The sequence below is a fragment of the Phaeodactylum tricornutum genome, chromosome 26 (genome assembly GCF_000150955.2).
Source record: "Phaeodactylum tricornutum CCAP 1055/1 chromosome 26, whole genome shotgun sequence".
NCBI lineage: Eukaryota > Bacillariophyta > Bacillariophyceae > Surirellales > Neidiaceae > Phaeodactylum > Phaeodactylum tricornutum.
In genome coordinates, this window is record NC_011694.1 from 158,639 (window position 1) to 175,225 (window position 16,587).

General features: G+C 47.7%; 6 protein-coding genes across 6 annotated transcripts; 2 read left to right on the forward strand and 4 right to left on the reverse strand.

Moving 5' to 3' along the window:
• Positions 1 to 3,884: 3,884 nt before the first annotated feature.
• On the forward strand, positions 3,885 to 5,418 carry PHATRDRAFT_40874 (predicted protein; the record flags this gene model as incomplete). The annotated part of the gene is made up of 2 exons (XM_002184798.1): positions 3,885 to 4,982; positions 5,023 to 5,418. 2 exons carry the CDS (start codon positions 3,885 to 3,887, stop codon positions 5,416 to 5,418), a joined length of 1,494 nt encoding a protein of 497 aa, XP_002184834.1.
• A 985-nt stretch (positions 5,419 to 6,403) lies between these two features.
• PHATRDRAFT_16540 (predicted protein) lies at positions 6,404 to 7,699 on the reverse strand (the record flags this gene model as incomplete). Its single annotated transcript, XM_002184868.1, has 1 exon — positions 6,404 to 7,699. A coding segment is annotated over one exon (1,296 nt), but the record flags the coding sequence as incomplete, so codon positions are not given.
• A 1,077-nt stretch (positions 7,700 to 8,776) lies between these two features.
• Positions 8,777 to 10,404, reverse strand: PHATRDRAFT_50021 (predicted protein; the record flags this gene model as incomplete). The annotated part of the gene is made up of 2 exons (XM_002184869.1): positions 10,374 to 10,404; positions 8,777 to 10,150 (listed from the first exon to the last, which is right to left on the reverse strand). Exon 2 carries the CDS (start codon positions 10,127 to 10,129, stop codon positions 8,777 to 8,779), a length of 1,353 nt encoding a protein of 450 aa, XP_002184905.1. The 5' UTR covers positions 10,130 to 10,150; positions 10,374 to 10,404.
• Positions 10,405 to 11,232: 828 nt separating this feature from the next.
• PHATRDRAFT_40877 (predicted protein) lies at positions 11,233 to 11,754 on the reverse strand (the record flags this gene model as incomplete). Its single annotated transcript, XM_002184870.1, has 1 exon — positions 11,233 to 11,754. The coding sequence occupies one exon, from the start codon at positions 11,752 to 11,754 to the stop codon at positions 11,233 to 11,235; it is 522 nt and encodes a 173-aa protein (XP_002184906.1).
• Positions 11,755 to 12,153: 399 nt separating this feature from the next.
• On the reverse strand, positions 12,154 to 13,719 carry PHATRDRAFT_50022 (predicted protein; the record flags this gene model as incomplete). Its single annotated transcript, XM_002184871.1, has 5 exons — positions 12,154 to 12,866; positions 12,920 to 13,055; positions 13,258 to 13,428; positions 13,524 to 13,651; positions 13,677 to 13,719. 5 exons carry the CDS (start codon positions 13,717 to 13,719, stop codon positions 12,256 to 12,258), a joined length of 1,089 nt encoding a protein of 362 aa, XP_002184907.1. The 3' UTR covers positions 12,154 to 12,255.
• A 476-nt stretch (positions 13,720 to 14,195) lies between these two features.
• PHATRDRAFT_16442 (predicted protein) lies at positions 14,196 to 15,113 on the forward strand (the record flags this gene model as incomplete). Its single annotated transcript, XM_002184799.1, has 3 exons — positions 14,196 to 14,271; positions 14,584 to 14,876; positions 14,976 to 15,113. 3 exons carry the CDS (start codon positions 14,196 to 14,198, stop codon positions 15,111 to 15,113), a joined length of 507 nt encoding a protein of 168 aa, XP_002184835.1.
• Positions 15,114 to 16,587: the final 1,474 nt, after the last annotated feature.

Here is a 16,587-nt window from a genome sequence, read left to right on the forward strand (position 1 = left end):
ACATTGCTATGGTTTTCTGTTCCCCTCCATAAAACACAGTTAGAGCAGCAGTGGTTCCCTGTCCATCCATGGGTTATGTCACATTACTGGATTGGAGCAGGCTTGACAGTATCCTCAACCAAGATTTCTTTGGATTTCCCAAGTTTATGATATGCATGGACAGGACAAGCTGATTACCTCTACCGCAAACATTTGCATGAAGTACCATCCTAGCAAGATGCAAGCATGGTAAAACCATTGTTCTTGATCTCATGAGTTGGTATATCTCCCATCAACTAGCAAATCCTCAGTGATGTTTGCCACTTTGCTAGACAGGAGGAATTAGATGGCAGCAAGAAGTTGCATACCATAAAAGGCAATACTTTTTGATGAATCTGATCAGCTGGAGAAAGATCCCAACTAAAAAGATCATAGATACTTTCCCTGGAAAATAAAATGGTGTTGGAAACAGTGCAATGGTTTGAAGACCCTCCCCACTCTTAGAATAGACTACCTTAAAACTATGATACAACAACCCTGACTACAAAAATAGAGTGAAGAATACATTAACATGGATTGCTAAATGGGTGATCAGACCATGTGGTGACTTCATTTTCCTTACATACTTACAAAGCATTTGTTTGTTCCATGATACATCATGTATATAACAAGAAGTGTCAACTGGAATGACAGTTTTGAGTACCAGTTCACGCAATGGCGCGCACTACTTGGGTTGTGGCACCCAAGGCGAGCCTGTCGAAACTAATCTTGTGTGTTTGGCCACAAATCCCAACACGGATGGTTTTGGACAGGCGCAATCCCAGCTGAGTATTCAGAAACATGATGTGACTGTTTCGGGACTTTATCATTGCCATGCTAAGGAGCATGGTAACTATGATGAATGTGCCCACGGTGCCGTGTATAACACCGTGGAGAATAGTGAAACAGACAACAATGGTGCTTGGTAGATTGTGGGGCCAAATGGAAAGTGAACAGATTAGCTCTTTAGTTTAGAGTTTATAAATCTTAACAGCAATTGTGTGAAAACCAGTTTCGTTAGTTTGTATCTCTTTGTCAGAAGCCAGACAAGTCTTGATCACCTTGTGCTGTCTTCAGAAGCCAGGAGATAATTGACATTGACAAGAACTTCAAGATTTGTAAGTGAGCTAGTATCCAAGAAAGCATTTCTTATTACATAACATTCCCAATGAGAGGATTTACTTATAGCAATACAAGAGTTTCTCATGCTCAAGCAGTTGACACAATAAAAGTGTTGTCCAAGCATATACCAGATGATCCTTCCTGATATTGTAACAAGTTCCTTTGAGGTTGGAGCAACATCACAATAGACCAAGTTTTCGAGTTTCTAAGAACATAATTGAGCAGCTTTGCTTGACTGTGCATTCAAGTGATCAATTATAGCCACACAATGCTGCAATTTGATTCTACTTTGTAGATAAAATTGCTTAGTTTTAGCATTGTTTGTTGGAACATCAATCTAGGATTCACTAGCTCTAGATCTTGGCATTGTTGCCATTTCCTCTTTCCTGGCTCTGTTGTAGGACAGACGCAGTGGCCAGACAACTGTTCTCATTGGGTTCTTTGCCAGTGTGTGGTATGCCGGAGGAAAATACAAAGCGTCTCATAGGAAACCAAATATTTGCTTTCTGCATCCAAACATTTGCAACATACACAACTTTGGTTTCCGCTGCACAAGGCATATAAGACAATTCGGACCTGATATGCTAGGAGCAAAATATTCCTGATTACCATACAGTTTCCCTAGATGAAAGCTGTCAACAGATACTGCTGACACCATCCAAACTTGATAGTTTGGGAATCACTTAGGTGATCAAATTGTCTCGACGAAAACGATGTCAATGGTTTGATAGCCAGTACATTGGCTACATTCCCTATGTTTGTATGATATAATTCTACCTGCTTATGAGTGTATTTGTAGAATACGACGAAAGAGTAGAAGTTGGGGGAATGTTACGCAGTACAACCAATGTACGTACGTAGGACAGGAAAACGCTGTGTCGACAAAGTCTGGTAAACGAAGCAGTTGGGCGTTATTACAAACGACCTGTGATACACCTAAGCGAGCCTAGGGACTGTAAAACTCAACTCGCTTACGACGCTCCCCACGGATTAGACAGCGGATACAAGGACCTATGCTAATGCAATATTTGGATCAATGACTTTCTAAAACAATGAGGGAAGATTATTCTACATCTGATCCTTGAGAAAAGGTCTCTTCATCCAGATGAAGGACCTCTTACCATGTATCAAATAACCTTACCCCACATAGATATGTTTCCTCTAAATATAAATCCCACACAGAGTCACTCAGTGAATAACAAATCATGCCTGCTACTTGCTTCTTTTGACTCGTGGGACTGTTCCTTATCAAATACTTGTGTTTCCTGTGCCCGGAATTCCCACTATGGCACATCCTTGATTGTGCCGCGAATATGTGGTGTTGTTCAATAAGGCCAACATAAACTCCACGTTTCTATCTCGTGTCTTGTCTCCAATCACACTTGGATCTCCATCCTTGTACGTTGTATGTCCACAAGACATGTCATTAGATAGGATACCGTGACAGGGAAAGCCTTGTAGAGGCTCCGATTGTTTTAATTGGTAGGTTTTAGATTGAGATTGTGAGACTAAAATATAGATTCCAAAATGAAACCTTTTGTGTTGGAAACAGAATGTACAAACGTAGAAACCCCGTAGCCAATGTACTGGCTATCGAACCATTGACATAGTTTTTGTCGAGATGATTGGATCACCTATGTGATCGCCAAACCATCGAGTTCGGATGGTGCCAACAGTATCTGTTGACAACTTTCATCTAGGGAAACCGTATGGTAATCAGGAATATTTCGTTCCTAGCATATCAGGTTTGATAAGACGAGTCGTCTTATACGCCTCATGCAACGGAACCAGAGTTGTGTATGTTGCAAACATTTGGGTGCATAACGCAAATATTTGGTTTCCTATGAGACGCTTCGTATTTTCCTCCGGCATGCCACACACGGATAATGACCCCGACGAGGACAGTCGTCTGGCCACTGCGTCTGTCCTACGACAGAGCCAGGAAAAAGGAAATGGCAACGAGGCCAAGATCTAGAGCTAGTGAATCCTAGATAGATGTTCCAACATAAAATGCTAAGGCTAAGCAATTCTATCTACAACGTAGTATCAAATTGTAGCATTGTGTGGCTATAATTTATCATGTACATTCTGTTTCCAACACAAAAAGTTTCATTTTGCAATCTATATTTTAGTCTCACAATCATAAAAACCTACCAATTAAACATTCGGAGCCTCTACAAGGCTTTCCCCCAACTTCTACTCTTTTGTTGTATTCTACAAATACAGTTGTAAGCAGGTAGAAGTCTCTCACAAGTGTGAACAACTAGACTGGCCTGATTTGACGCTCTTAGCTGTTAGATGTTGTTGCAAGTTCTCAAATACATGCTTTTACTCATGATACACTTTTTCATTCAAATTTTGCTTCTAATATATAAGATTGCTTTACATTTTAAAAAAGGGCATGTGCAGTGGCAAAGCAATTTACATTGGAGTGGATTTAACGTGGTCTGATCAACAACTTACATTAGCGAGTTTCCTAATTGAATGTAAATGTAAGATAAAAGTGATATTTTGTCTGACATAAATATATAACGGGAACTTACTAATTGTAAAGCTGAGTGTTGGACATGTCGCAAACAGCCACAAACAAGGTCTCAAACCCACCGGAAAGAAGCTAGTTACATTAACACCACATTTTCACTTGAACATGCAGAAACGTTCTCAGTAAAAAATATCAAAAGGATTGACGGGACGACAGCTGGCAAAAACATTATCTTTGACAAAGAACAAAAACCCTCTCTAGAATGACCGCATCCCAAAAAGTCATAGCACATTATGTATCGAAGCCCAACACACTTGCAAGGTTTGAAATCGCACGGCCACACAAAGATAGTTTCACAGCAGATTCAATTTACAGGGTTGCAAAGCCTTATCGTCGTAGCGCTGCTGCTAAAGTTTTCCAGGGATCTATCATGAAAAGTAGCTTGCTCGTCGAGCGTTCTTCGAGCAACAAACTTGAGTCGATCGCGAACGCTTCCTTTCGGCGTACCAATAAACGTTCCGATCGCAACAAAAGCATTGACACGGAATTGACCACAGATTTGTCCTCCTCAGGTGCAAGCAACAGTGTCAGTAGCAGCAGTGACGACGTTGCAGTCTCCTCTTCGTCTGAGGCTTCCTCTTCTGTGTCTTCTAATGTAAGCGGCTTCGACTCCAGTGAGAGCGATTCTCAAAGCGAAGGAAGCTACAACAAAGATGACGATTCGACGGAAGCACTCATAGATGACGAAAGTCTCTGCGATTCTGACTATGACCGTCTAAATTCATCCGATAGCTCCCTCGAACTATTGATTCCGTCGACAAAGACGCAAGTACTACCGGATGACACACCGCAAGCAAACGACTCCTTGTCGCACATTCCGTCGCTTCTGGACAACGTATGTGGCGATGGAAGCGACGACGAAGAGGACTTGTTCATCGATATTCCTACTCCTTGTGAAGCGCAGTTGACGGACATGCCTGATCAAATACCTACGAGCAGTAACGTCTGGACCGACGATGATGCCTCGTCGGGGGGTGATACTTTTGCGTCGGAAGCCAAATCGGTAGAGTCTTTTATTAGCATGGCTTCTAAACGCAGCGTAGACAGCGCTGACCCTCCCCCTCCGCCTCGGCGCTCAAGAAAACCTCGGAAAAAGCAACGCAAAAGAGTAATCAACATTGACGACAACGAAGATGCCTGTAAGAACTACGATCTTGACAGCTCTACCCACAGCACCAACGAAGCTCTCAGCAAAAGCCAGCGAATCAAAGATGAAATGGACGCTTCCATTCACAGCATCCAAGAAAGTCAAGCAGCCATTGAAGCTTTGGAAAAAGGTGTTGAACAAGATTTTGAAGACGTTCAGAAAACGATGAAGGATATAGAATTGCAATCTGTAGAGGGCTCCGAAAGCTGGCGATGGAGCCCAATCTGTGATTCAAAAAAAAATGGCAGAAAAACAAGCTCTACGCAAAGCTCGAATGGAGAAAGTTCGCGCCCGAATTGCTCGCGAAAAAGAAGAAAAAGACAAGGCCGAACAAGAGGAGAAAGACAAACAAAAACTGAAGGATTCTCAAGCTGCCAAACTTGACTTCTCTGAAGAATCTCGTCGTGAACGGGCATACACTTGGTATACAAGGTCGGGAATGCCCAATAAGAAAAATTACAAAGAGCGTATCCAAGCAATGCCACTATCATCTGGCATCACAGAAGAAGACATAGATCTATTGCCCTGGAATGCTCGCAATGATATGGTCAACGTTGCAAAAATGAATGCATACTTGTTTAAGCGCTAGAAGGATGTAACAAATCGATCAGTCATAGTTTGGGAGAAAGCGCTATGCTTTTTCCTGAACATTGGCATTGACAAATTGCAATACTGACAGGAAAGACTCCCTTGTGCCAGGGAACTTATGTAGTGAAGGGCCCAACGTATTGGCTATCTCTAGTCTCCAATGTCCTTTCACATCAAAGCGGAGACCTTGATTTTGAAAGGAACAGCTTTGCTGATGTTCGGAGCAGTTTTATGAGTTCAGAATTCACCCGACTATTCACGAATGGGCTAGAAAGCTTTGTAACCTAGTTTGCTCCCCCTCAATCTAAAGATAGCTTTCTATGTAGCTCACAATCAAAGCATGATGATACGGCTACATGAGAAAAGGCATGCGTGTCGTGTTTAAAATCAACCGCGACGTTGATGAACGCAACTAATCTCGAAAACTGTAAAGCTGAAAGTGAGGGAGCACATTTATTTCAGCTGATGAAGATTATCGATAGGCGTAGTAAACGCACTTTTAAAAAGTGTTTTCGTACTCATTTGACTAAACGTCTTGACGCATGAGGGCATGTAATTGGTATTGTTGTCGTCAAAAAAACCCTTCACAGCTTGATTCCGGCATATCCAAGTGCCGCTTCGGTTGATTCCTTCCGTCCCGTCATGGTACGCGCCTGACGATGGGAAATTGGAAGCGGTTTCGCTGGTGGCGTGTTCACTGTCACAATGCCTGCACTTTCCGGGGGTACCTTGAGAAAGGCGGCCACCAGCTCCAATAACGACACGATTAGTGACAAGGCAACACGTGCACCAGCTTGTAGGGCCGGTACGTATCGACATAGCAATAGCAGAACGCCAAAAACCATCAAAGGTTGGGAATGCAACACCGGAACATCCGGTAGATTCATCAAGCTTTGCATAAGTTTTCCCTTGGCTCCACCAAATGGATGATAGCGCGCTAGACGAAAGTCCGCTCCCGGTAGACAGGGTCGATACATTATCGAAAATTTGTGCGAGAATGTATCAAACGAGGTTTTCCCGCGATACATACCGTATCCAGAGGTCCCCAGGCCTCCAAACGGTAAATGTGACGATGACAGGTGCATGATGGCATCATTACGGACGGCAGCACCGGATGGGATCTTGTTGCACAGTGCTTCAAACACGGACTGGGATTTGGTAAACACATACAGGCATAGGGGAGTACCGGGCGTCTGGCGCATGAGACTGACGGCTTCGTCGCGTGATCTCACGACCCGTATCGGTAGGATGGGTCCAAAGATCTCCTCTTGTAGCATACGAGAAGACTCGGGCGGATTCAGGACAATTGTGGGTGCCACATAGCCCGACTCGGGGTCGCAGGATTCGGACGAACCGCATACAATCGTGGTTTCCGAATCCTCCACTGCCGCGGCTTCCTCGACTTCCCGAATGAGTTCGACTTGACGAGACGCATGGCTTGCCGTTACCAATCGGGCAAGTTCCGACTGTTGCGGGTCTTCGCCAAATTGCACTTGTAAAGATCGCTGCAATTCCGGCAAGAGCTTCGGGAGAATTTTCTCGTGGACGACGAGATAATCAATGGACGCGCAGGTTTGCCCGGCGTTGAGAGTTTTGGTCCAGATGATGCGATTGGCAATCATGCGAATATCGCTGGGTGCCGTCTCGTCTACGTAACACGGGGATTTTCCGCCCAGTTCGAGGACGCAGGGTGTCAAGGTTGCCGCTGCCGCCGTGGCGATGATTTCGCCTACTTTGGGACTACCGGTAAAAAAGACGAGACCCCACGAGTGCTGCAAAAGTTGAGTGGTTTCGCTCGCGCCACCCGTAACGACTTGGACAGCCCCGGGCGTAAAGTACTGCGATACCAGACGCTGCATGAGCGCACTGACCGTCGGACAGAGCTCGCTTGGTTTTAGAACGGTAGGATTGCCTGCCGCCAGAGAACCCGCCAGGGGCTGTAACAAGAGGCACACCGGATAATTGGACGGAGCAATGACCAAACAAGCGGGTCCCGAGCGTGGACGGGGCGTAACTTTCGAAAAGGCCGGAGCGCAAAAACCGGGACTCGGGACCTTGGAAGGCTTCATCCAACCTTCGACGTTCTTGAGCATGAGAGAAACCTCTTGGTCCACCAGTGCGAGCTCGGTACAAACAGCTTCCGTCGCTTCCTTGCCGAGATCTTTCGCCAGGGCTCCTTGTAGTTCCGTCCAATGGTTGCGTAGCATAGCGCGGAGGTTCAAGAGTTGTTGACGACGCCATTCGAGGCTCAAATTGGCACCCGATTCGTGAGTTGCTTCCATGGGAGCCCGGAGTGATTCAACATCTAAAACGTGTTTCTTATTTTTCGCAGAGATTTTCTTCTTTGGCGTGTTCTTCTTGCTCTCAGTAGAGAAAGGAGCTTCCGGAGACGACACGTGCGAATCAGTGTCTCCGGTAGTAGACGCTTCGAGCGTTGGACCGTCCGTGAAAGACGCGGAATTCCCCATATCCGTAGCGTTCGAAAGGATTTGTTCCGAGGTAATCGTCGCGGTATCACTGTACGTTGTTTCCAAGGTACTACGGTAGGCCAACGTGCCTGCTCCTCCTGGCTTGAGCGCTCTTAAGACTTCCAACGGGGTCATCGTTCGGCGATTCGCAGCGCCGGTACCAACAGAGACGAGAGACGGTTTTTTGTGAGAAAGAAGGGCCGCAATGCACGGAAAGGAAATCTACGTTTGTGACGTGTGGTAGGACCCCAACAAATATGGGAATTTCTTGATATTGGTTAAAAACAAACGCTGACGTCAGCGCTTTACACTCCTGCATTTTGAATTGTCTCGAGAAATTCACATATACGATTCTAACTCTCTATACCAGATATGGATTTTGTAAAACGCTGAGGAACGTAGAACAGCTTTCCGGCAATACTTGATTTTGGCAAGGGGGGCTCGACACCTCGGTGAGCGTCAGGATCTCGTGGCGTGGCAGTTTCGGTTGAAGACACCGGAAAAATCCCTGGAAAACTTCCGAGATTGCGGACCTAGTGAACTGGAAATTCGATTAGGGAACGTAATGTAAATGGGCTTTCACAGCGTAATCCTTGGCTATGTATCGTACGCCACATTTTTGTAATTTAAAGTTACACCAACCGATTGAAAAAAGCTTTCTGACAATGTTATTGATTGTCACAGAATGCGCTAACTGCAAGTTACGTTAAAGAGCATTTAGTAGAGTTAGCTAGTTTCAGTCTACACAGCATTTTTGACCGCTCTCTCTCTAGAGAGACAAAAGATGGTGAGTGGACCCTAGGGTAAGTATCATTCGGAAAATGCAAATTCAAGGCTTAAGCAAAAATAGGGAACTTATTGTGTAACTAGCAGACGTTCGAAATTGCCTCTCTAGGCATCGTGTCCCACGTGTCCTTGCGCTTCGGAGTTGTCCAGAACACCCAGTGCTGATTGGACAACCCAGTCAAAGACATCTCCTGAAGCCCCACTATTGGTCTTTTCTGGCTCGTCACCTTCGTTCAGCTTGTCCCAAACTTCCCCTTCACCCAAACCCGTTTGAATGCGGTGCTTGCGATTGTCAATTTCGTCCGGATCGTCCTTCTTGAGTCGTTCCCAGTTGTTCTTGAACGTCACCGGTGGTTTCTTTTCGCGTTCCGGCCAATCTACGCCACCGCCAGGATTGTAAGGGTCGAATTCTTGGACAGAATCTTCGTCCGGATCGGGTTTGGGATAGTCAATGTTGCGTCCAGGATGGTCCCAATCCGGGTCTTCTTCGGGAATTTTGGGCGGAATTGGTCGGAGAGCGTGGCTATTTCCACCGCCACCTTCCGGGATTTCTCCCGCTCCTCGCAATCGTCGGCGTCCTGCTTCGTCTTCTTCTTCCATGTAGTTGCATCCACGTTTGCCGCGTCCATCACCCGATTCATCGTCGCTGGCGTCTTCTTCCTCAGTGTATTCGGAATCTTCTCTGCTTCGTGGTGTGGAGGCCGCCGCAAACGGTACACCGTTCTCGAGATCGGGACCATCACGGTTGCCGTGGGGGGCAGCATCGTCGGGCGCCATTTCCTGACCGTTCAGACTCTTGGTCGCTAGGACTCCCGTTTCTTCTTCCTCCTCTTCAACCGCCTTACCCCGGCGGCGTCGGACGACACAGCAACAGCAACATAGCAACAGCAACAAGAGGGCAGCCGCGATGGCAGCGACAATGATACCCCACTTGGCGGCGTTGCTCAGACCGCCGTCGTCGTTGACAATATCGGCAAGGACGGGAGCAATAAGGATCGGAGGAGGAGTAGAACGATCGCGAATCACCGGGGGGCATTCTCCGTCAATCGTATCATCCGTTACAACACATACCGACGTTAGGTACTGTGACTGTTCTTCCGTTCGCTGCGAAGGAGAACTTACACCGGTTGTGGGGATGCGGGCATTCTCGCGGAGACAGCAGTCCGGACTGGCGTTCTCCTGAGACCGGCAGTTACACGCCAACGAGCTGAAAGCAATCTCCTGCTGCAGAGTCAGTTTTTCTTGATAATGGCAGATACGCTTTCCATAGGTGTTGATAAAGTTTAAATACTCGTTCTGCTTAACGAAACCATCTCCGTTCACATCAGCAGTTACCAAATCACTGAAGCATCCCTCAAAATCGATACCCTCGGGGGGTAAGTCGATCAAATCCGGATCGATGTCTTGGGCCCGTGCCAGTACAATGAGAGATAATATTGATAGCACCGAGCTCTTCATATTGACGAAGACAACAAATGCCTAGATAAAGGGGGAAACGCCTTCTGTCAGATTCCCGACAAAAATCCAACAATGCGAGACAAGCAAAAGAAACATAACGCTCCCTGCGATCGAAACGACTCGGTCAACATCCATGTCATCAATCCTTTAGTAGTCCAATCCACGACTCTATCATACTCTCTCTGAAATAAAATCGCGCATTGTTGGGGTTCTACGAGAGCAACATTGTCTACTAGCAACTTACTTTGTTCGAAACGCTCAGTCGACTCGGTGCAACAATCTCAAACTATGGGTCCGCTCACTTTTTCTATCTGTAAGTATGACCATACTCAAAATAATGCCTGATTCCTATCCTTAGCCGACTATTTCGTTATGTGAGTTAGACAGATGCAAGACTGCTTCGCCTCTTCGTAACCCAATCAAAGCATTTGAATCAACACGGAGCATCCGAAAATGACCGTTTTGGAGGAGTTACAAATCTCATTTTGATGCACGATCGTTGTTGGGACTAATGACTGTTGGAAATGTCGTCCATGAACTTATTTAAACGGATTTTTCGGTAGGAGAAAGAAAATACCTTGGGAATGAAAGAGGGCCTCTACAGAAAAGAAGGACAAGTTTGTGTCACGATATCCACTTCAATTCACGAGTGATTCATCCAATACACTAACAGTAACAGCAAAACCCAGAAGTGTTTGATGTAAGCCAGAGGTACCATAGCCCAAAATTTTTTGTTGTGGACTGTATGATCAACCGAAAGCAGACACAAACTTAACATACAATTGCTGATACCCGAGCACATTTCGTAGGAGCATTTCATTGATTACTAACACTTTGGGGTGTTGTCAACAATTACAGCATTTCGTTCACGTTTGGTGCAAGCCAGCAAGCGTTTGCTCATGGAACCCAAGACCGATGTCTTGCCTACTCAGTGCCTGTCCTGAACCATTTGCAGACAAGGAGTTGCGAGATCACTGCTTTCGTGAGCTCGGCCCTTCGATCTCAACCGTTTACAAGCTGAGCTTGGTAACTAGTTACGCACAATTGCACGCAACGATCTATACGTTTGAGTGTACGACAAAACGCATTCATTCCAAACATTCTTACTCCTCTTCGTTGCTGTCCAGCGCTTCCAATGATTGCAGAACCGACGACGGCTGGCCGCTCACTAGTTCATGGTACTGAACTTGCAGTCCTTTGGTTTGCTGGGCCAACTCTATCGCCCGATCACGATTCTGCGCAGCTAGTGTCCCATTCTTTTCGAGCAGAACCTCAATCTCCTCCGTGAGGTGGAAGATACGGTCTTCGATGGCTTCAGCCAGCATGGCGCGTTTGGCACGTTCCACGACGCCCAGCCCGGCAATTTTTTCGGCACCAATTTTGGACAATTCTTCCATGAGCATTTCTTGCTGTCGCTGTGGAGAATTTTTATCGGCGCTGTCACGAGAACCATCCTTCAACAGAAGTGCGGAGGATGATTGACAAGGTATGCCCCGGTGCGCATACCGATCACTTGCTGATCGCGAAAGAGCGCGACCGGACGTGAGTGCGACGGTATCGCCAATCAGCAGTGCCGTCGCGGTCAAAAAGATGGTTGCCGCGTAATTTCTCCTTTTAGCAGGCATGATAGAGGGTGCGGTGTCTTGTGGAACAGTCCGGATCGTTAGAGGGGAAGACTGGCGGTACGTACCAGAGGGTTTGTGTTGTGTTGGTCTTACTGGAAAGTCCACGAAAGATTGGCAAGTTGAAGCGGTCTGTCTGTCCTGCCCCAGTGTATCGGAGGTGCCTTCTACGCGCAGTCCCTCCTACCCATTTTCTCGTGATGCGTGCCCCACCATCCAGAAATAAAAGGGTTCGCCCGACTACCGTAGAAAAGAATTCGACTGGTATGCCGCAAGATAAGACCAAGCCCTCGAGAGTTTACTGTTTGGTTGACGTATACCAAGAAACCAACGCTGATTGTGAACTACCTATTGGTAAATGAAGCAGATATACCTTTTGCGTGCTAGTGGTGAAATGAAATTCACAAAATTGTATTTTCTAGTTTACATTCGACTAGCTGGTAGCGTTGGCGTGTGGATCGGGATACAAAGAAAGTTAGGCCGCGACGGCGGTAACGCATACATTCACCGCGTACTCGATGTGTAAGTTGTTCGGTGCACTTTGCTTGTTCGTGAACCCTCTGTCCGCAGGAGACTCGACGGATGGGGATGCTGACCCCGTGCGGACAATCGGTTCGAGGTTGTCGACAGGAATGCTCGGCTTGGACTAAAGCCGTTTCCTCCAGCCGTTTGAACCGATGATGAGGACGACGACGATGGGAAAAGCTTGTTGAAAACCGATTGTGCCGGTCCGGAGTAGGCTCGACTCCCCGAGTGGATCGACCAGTCGCGAATGACACTTACGGCTGCGGGCGGAGCCAAGACAGAGGCAAACAAACCTGTAGCGAGGAGTAGCGTGACACTCACCACGTGCGACAGCATTCCGGAGTGAGTCGCGTGTCCGGGATCGGTCGACTTGGTATCGGGATGGGGATGCAAGCGTTCGTAAAGGCAATCCCAACCCACCCAGGTTCCCCGCCAGACCAACACACACGAGACGGCCACGGTATAGAGTGCCCCGAAACGCGCCGCCGCCACGGGCAGTTTCCGTTTCGGTGTCTTTTGTGACAAGGCTTCGGCACGGGCTACGAGTCCCTGCGAAGCTCCCATGCCCACAACGCCGAGCACGAGTGAGGCTGCCGCCGAGTGTGTGGCGTTTTCTGGGAAAAGGTGATCGTCCAACACGTACCATGCGCCTCTCCAAAAGGACGCTGCTCCCATTCCAACACCCACGTGCGTAAGCAACATGCGGGTGGAGGCCAAGGGTCGAAAGGCGGGCATTGGAACGGTGTTGTGCGAGAGAATGCTTTGGTATAAAAGTACGTCTGGATGGATGAATGTATGTACGCAGTACCGAGCGAATCGTAGGTCAATGGCGGACTACTGCAAGGGGGGATTGCTGGCGTTCTCACAGTCAGCTACTGCCTCTAGTTAGATCCTCCACAGTCGTAGAGATAAAAGCACGGCAGCAGTGGCACGGGCTTTGGGGATAAGGACTGCGATTTACTGGTACGTTGATGAACTCACTGTTGTGCACAAAGAAACCTCGTGGAAGGACCAAGAGATTCGATTGTGCGTTGTTTTGTTGTGGTGAGTCTTACGGCCGTTTGGTCCGCCTCCGAGCGTCGGAAAGAAGCACCAGAATTCTCGAATGGAAATTCGGGTGGAGGAGGTAGGGAGGTTTGGATTGGAGCATTTCTTGTCGCAGTGCGTACTACGTAGAACGCATCCGATTGGCGTCACTGCAGTTGGCGTCGTGTACCGGTGATAGTGTATCGAGCACGGAAACTTACATAGACGAAAAACGAGTCGTTCCTGTGATCCGCTTCCAGCGTTTCGACACGATAGAAGGACGGACGTTGTGCCGGACTCGCGCCCTCGCCAATGCCAACGCGAAAGGCGAATTCGTCTCGCCATTTTCCTACGGAGCAACGAAAATTACTTACCGCAAATCGCAAAAAGACGTTTGAATTCCCCGAACGCTTCCATCCTATCTGCGGATATTCCGGCGGCATTCGTTTAATGGAAAAACAGCATGCGACATTTCCGGTGCTCTCAGATTCTGAAATATTTAGAATCCAGTACAGCTTTGTGGTAGTTAGATCAAACACTGCACCGTCGAATAACCGTCCAACCCTCGCACAGGCGTGCTCTCACTAGTTGGACGTGACCTGTCCCGTTCGACTGCGAGAGCCGGTCTCGCCAAGAAACGGAACCGGACATGCCGTGCGCCGGCGGCATCGCGAAAAAAACCCAACCCAAACCACAACAACACGACCGGGAAATAGAAACAACCAACCTACGGTCACCGCACTCCTTACAGTTACCACCATCAGACAGACACCCCGCTTATTCACCAAAACGTTCCACTGCGCTTTCTTTCATCACACACCGTTCGTGCTGGCCGGTTGGCGTTGTCCCCCTGTGGTTTGACGTTCCGCTTTCTCGGTCTTCAGAACTGCACGATGGACTTTGATCAATGTCCGGCAATAGCTCCCTTCTTTGGGTTTCTCGGCGTAGCGGCATCGACAGTTTTTGCCAGTGAGTACATTTTTATTTCCGAGGATCGCGAGGGAGCACAGTGATCGACAATGAGTTTAGATGTGTGTGTATCGGAACGTTTCCAACACAAAGATCCGTAGCCGCCAAAGAAGTGGTTTGGAAGGGACTTGGCACGCACGAAACGGAAAGAAGTGTATTGGATGCTTCGTTGGCGCTGTTCCATAGCTTCGCCTATTTGCACGGTTTCTGCGGATCTGTCGCTTATTGTGATAGCGCCACGTCCCCGTCTTCCATGTCGTGTCATCCGTTCCTCTCACATCAAATCTGCTTTTATGCTTTCTGTGATTTTAGATATGGGCGCTGCGTACGGTACCGGCAAAGCCGGAACAGGGATCATGATATCCGGCATTTCCTCACCCGATCTGATATGGAAGAATCTCATTCCCATTATTATGGCCGGTGTCAACGGGATATACGGCCTTATTACCGCTATCATTATTATCAATCAAATCGTGACACCAACACAAGATGGTCTCGGCACGTACAGTTTATACACCGGCTTTGCGCATTTGGCTTCTGGATTATGTTGTGGTCTCTGTGGACTCGGATCCGGCATGGCCATTGGACTGGCGGGTGACGCCGGAGTAAGGGGTTGCGGATACTACGACTTTGAAACCAAAAAAGTTGTGAAACAACGAAGCGGCGGTGGACTTGCCGGCGGAGCCACGGCCGGTCGGAAAAAGAAAAAGGCCGGCGGGGGGGATCAACTATTCGTCGCCATGGTACTGATTCAAGTCTTTGCCGGTAATTTGGCACTGTATGGTTTGATCACATCCATCATTTTGACGCAAACATCGTACGTCTGTGAATACGCCAATTAGAACACGTGGCCGCAAACGCCTTGGAAAAAGTGGTACTGAATATAGCCGTCTGCTGCCTCCACAGTCCATTGCGATTGTGAAGTGTGTATGGAACGAACGAGCGTCTGCTTACAATGTCATATTGGCATTCCAACTTCTCCTCCAACAATTCCAATACAAAATCCATAAAAAGCCATGTCGCAAACTATTCTAGACAATCTTGCATTTTCTATCAGATTCCCAAAGGGAGGCTATGAACCGAACGAGACCAACACCTGGTTAAGTTTACTACATCAGCCAGTGGGCGAAGTCAAACTTCCAGGCTGCTTTGTTTGTGTTAGTATGCGGTACCTGTACTTCGGCGTGCGTGACCATCTTTATCCAGATTCCACGCGTCCAAGGACGGTCGTACAAACAGTCCCCTGTTCTCACCGAAGCAAGGTCCATCGACCTCGGGACTTTGCCGCCCAGGCCTCTAATACATAAAGCGAGACCGGTGAACTTTGGTGATTGCTGACCAATGGAAGCAGTGCGTCATGGATGCCGAAAACTAGGATCCGGTTTGGTTAGGCCTCCAATGGACGCGAGACACTCCACATTGGCATTCTTGCGACTGCATCCGAATACCGATACTATGATCAACGGTTCGATTTCAAAATTTGAGTACCGCTCAGATATAGTTTTATTCTGCGTGAGTGGTGTTATATTCCAAAATCTATAGCGTTGTGCATATTCGGCCAGGGAATGGAATCTCCCGGCACTCAATATGACTATGTAACACAGGACGATCGTCCCCGTTCATGTGACTTTCGTGAACATACTGTACCTTGGTGGCTGTCTACATACACGGCACACCATTTCACACGATAGTTCTCGGACGATTCTGGACTGAAAATTCCTACCGACCCGATACGGACATAGTATCAAGTGATCGTTTGCATAACTTAGTCCACACACGGGTTGCCATGATGACCAACAAGAAGCAAACGTTGGTAATGCCTTCCTCTTTGGACTGCGCTGCTCCACGACGACCTTGGATTGGCCCCTTCCGAAGCGCCAGCAGGGACGCGCTGGGCGAGACTGGCGAGACCAAGGATCGAGACGAGACGGAATACACCGAGTCCACTTCCAATACTGCAGCAGATACGGAAGCATCCGTTCCCAAAGATTCTTCCCCAAATCACTGCAGCCCCATTGAGAAGGTCATGGTTGCGGAAGAGTCCGCCGCTGCAGACCAGGGCGACCGATGCGCACGACGAATGCTGGATCGCTACCGGAACACATCCTTTGCCGAACGTCGTTGCGGGAAGGCACTGACGACACCTCGACCAGCAAAAGCAATGTCCGAATCGGGACCTCTAGTTCCAAAGTTACATCCAAATCGACCCGCTCCGGTACTTTCCTGGTTTGGGCAATAAGAACAATACTCGAGGCTTGGCGTTTCTCTAGACGTTCAGAGAGCGCAGCCCGCTACCACTAAAGACGCCATGACAAT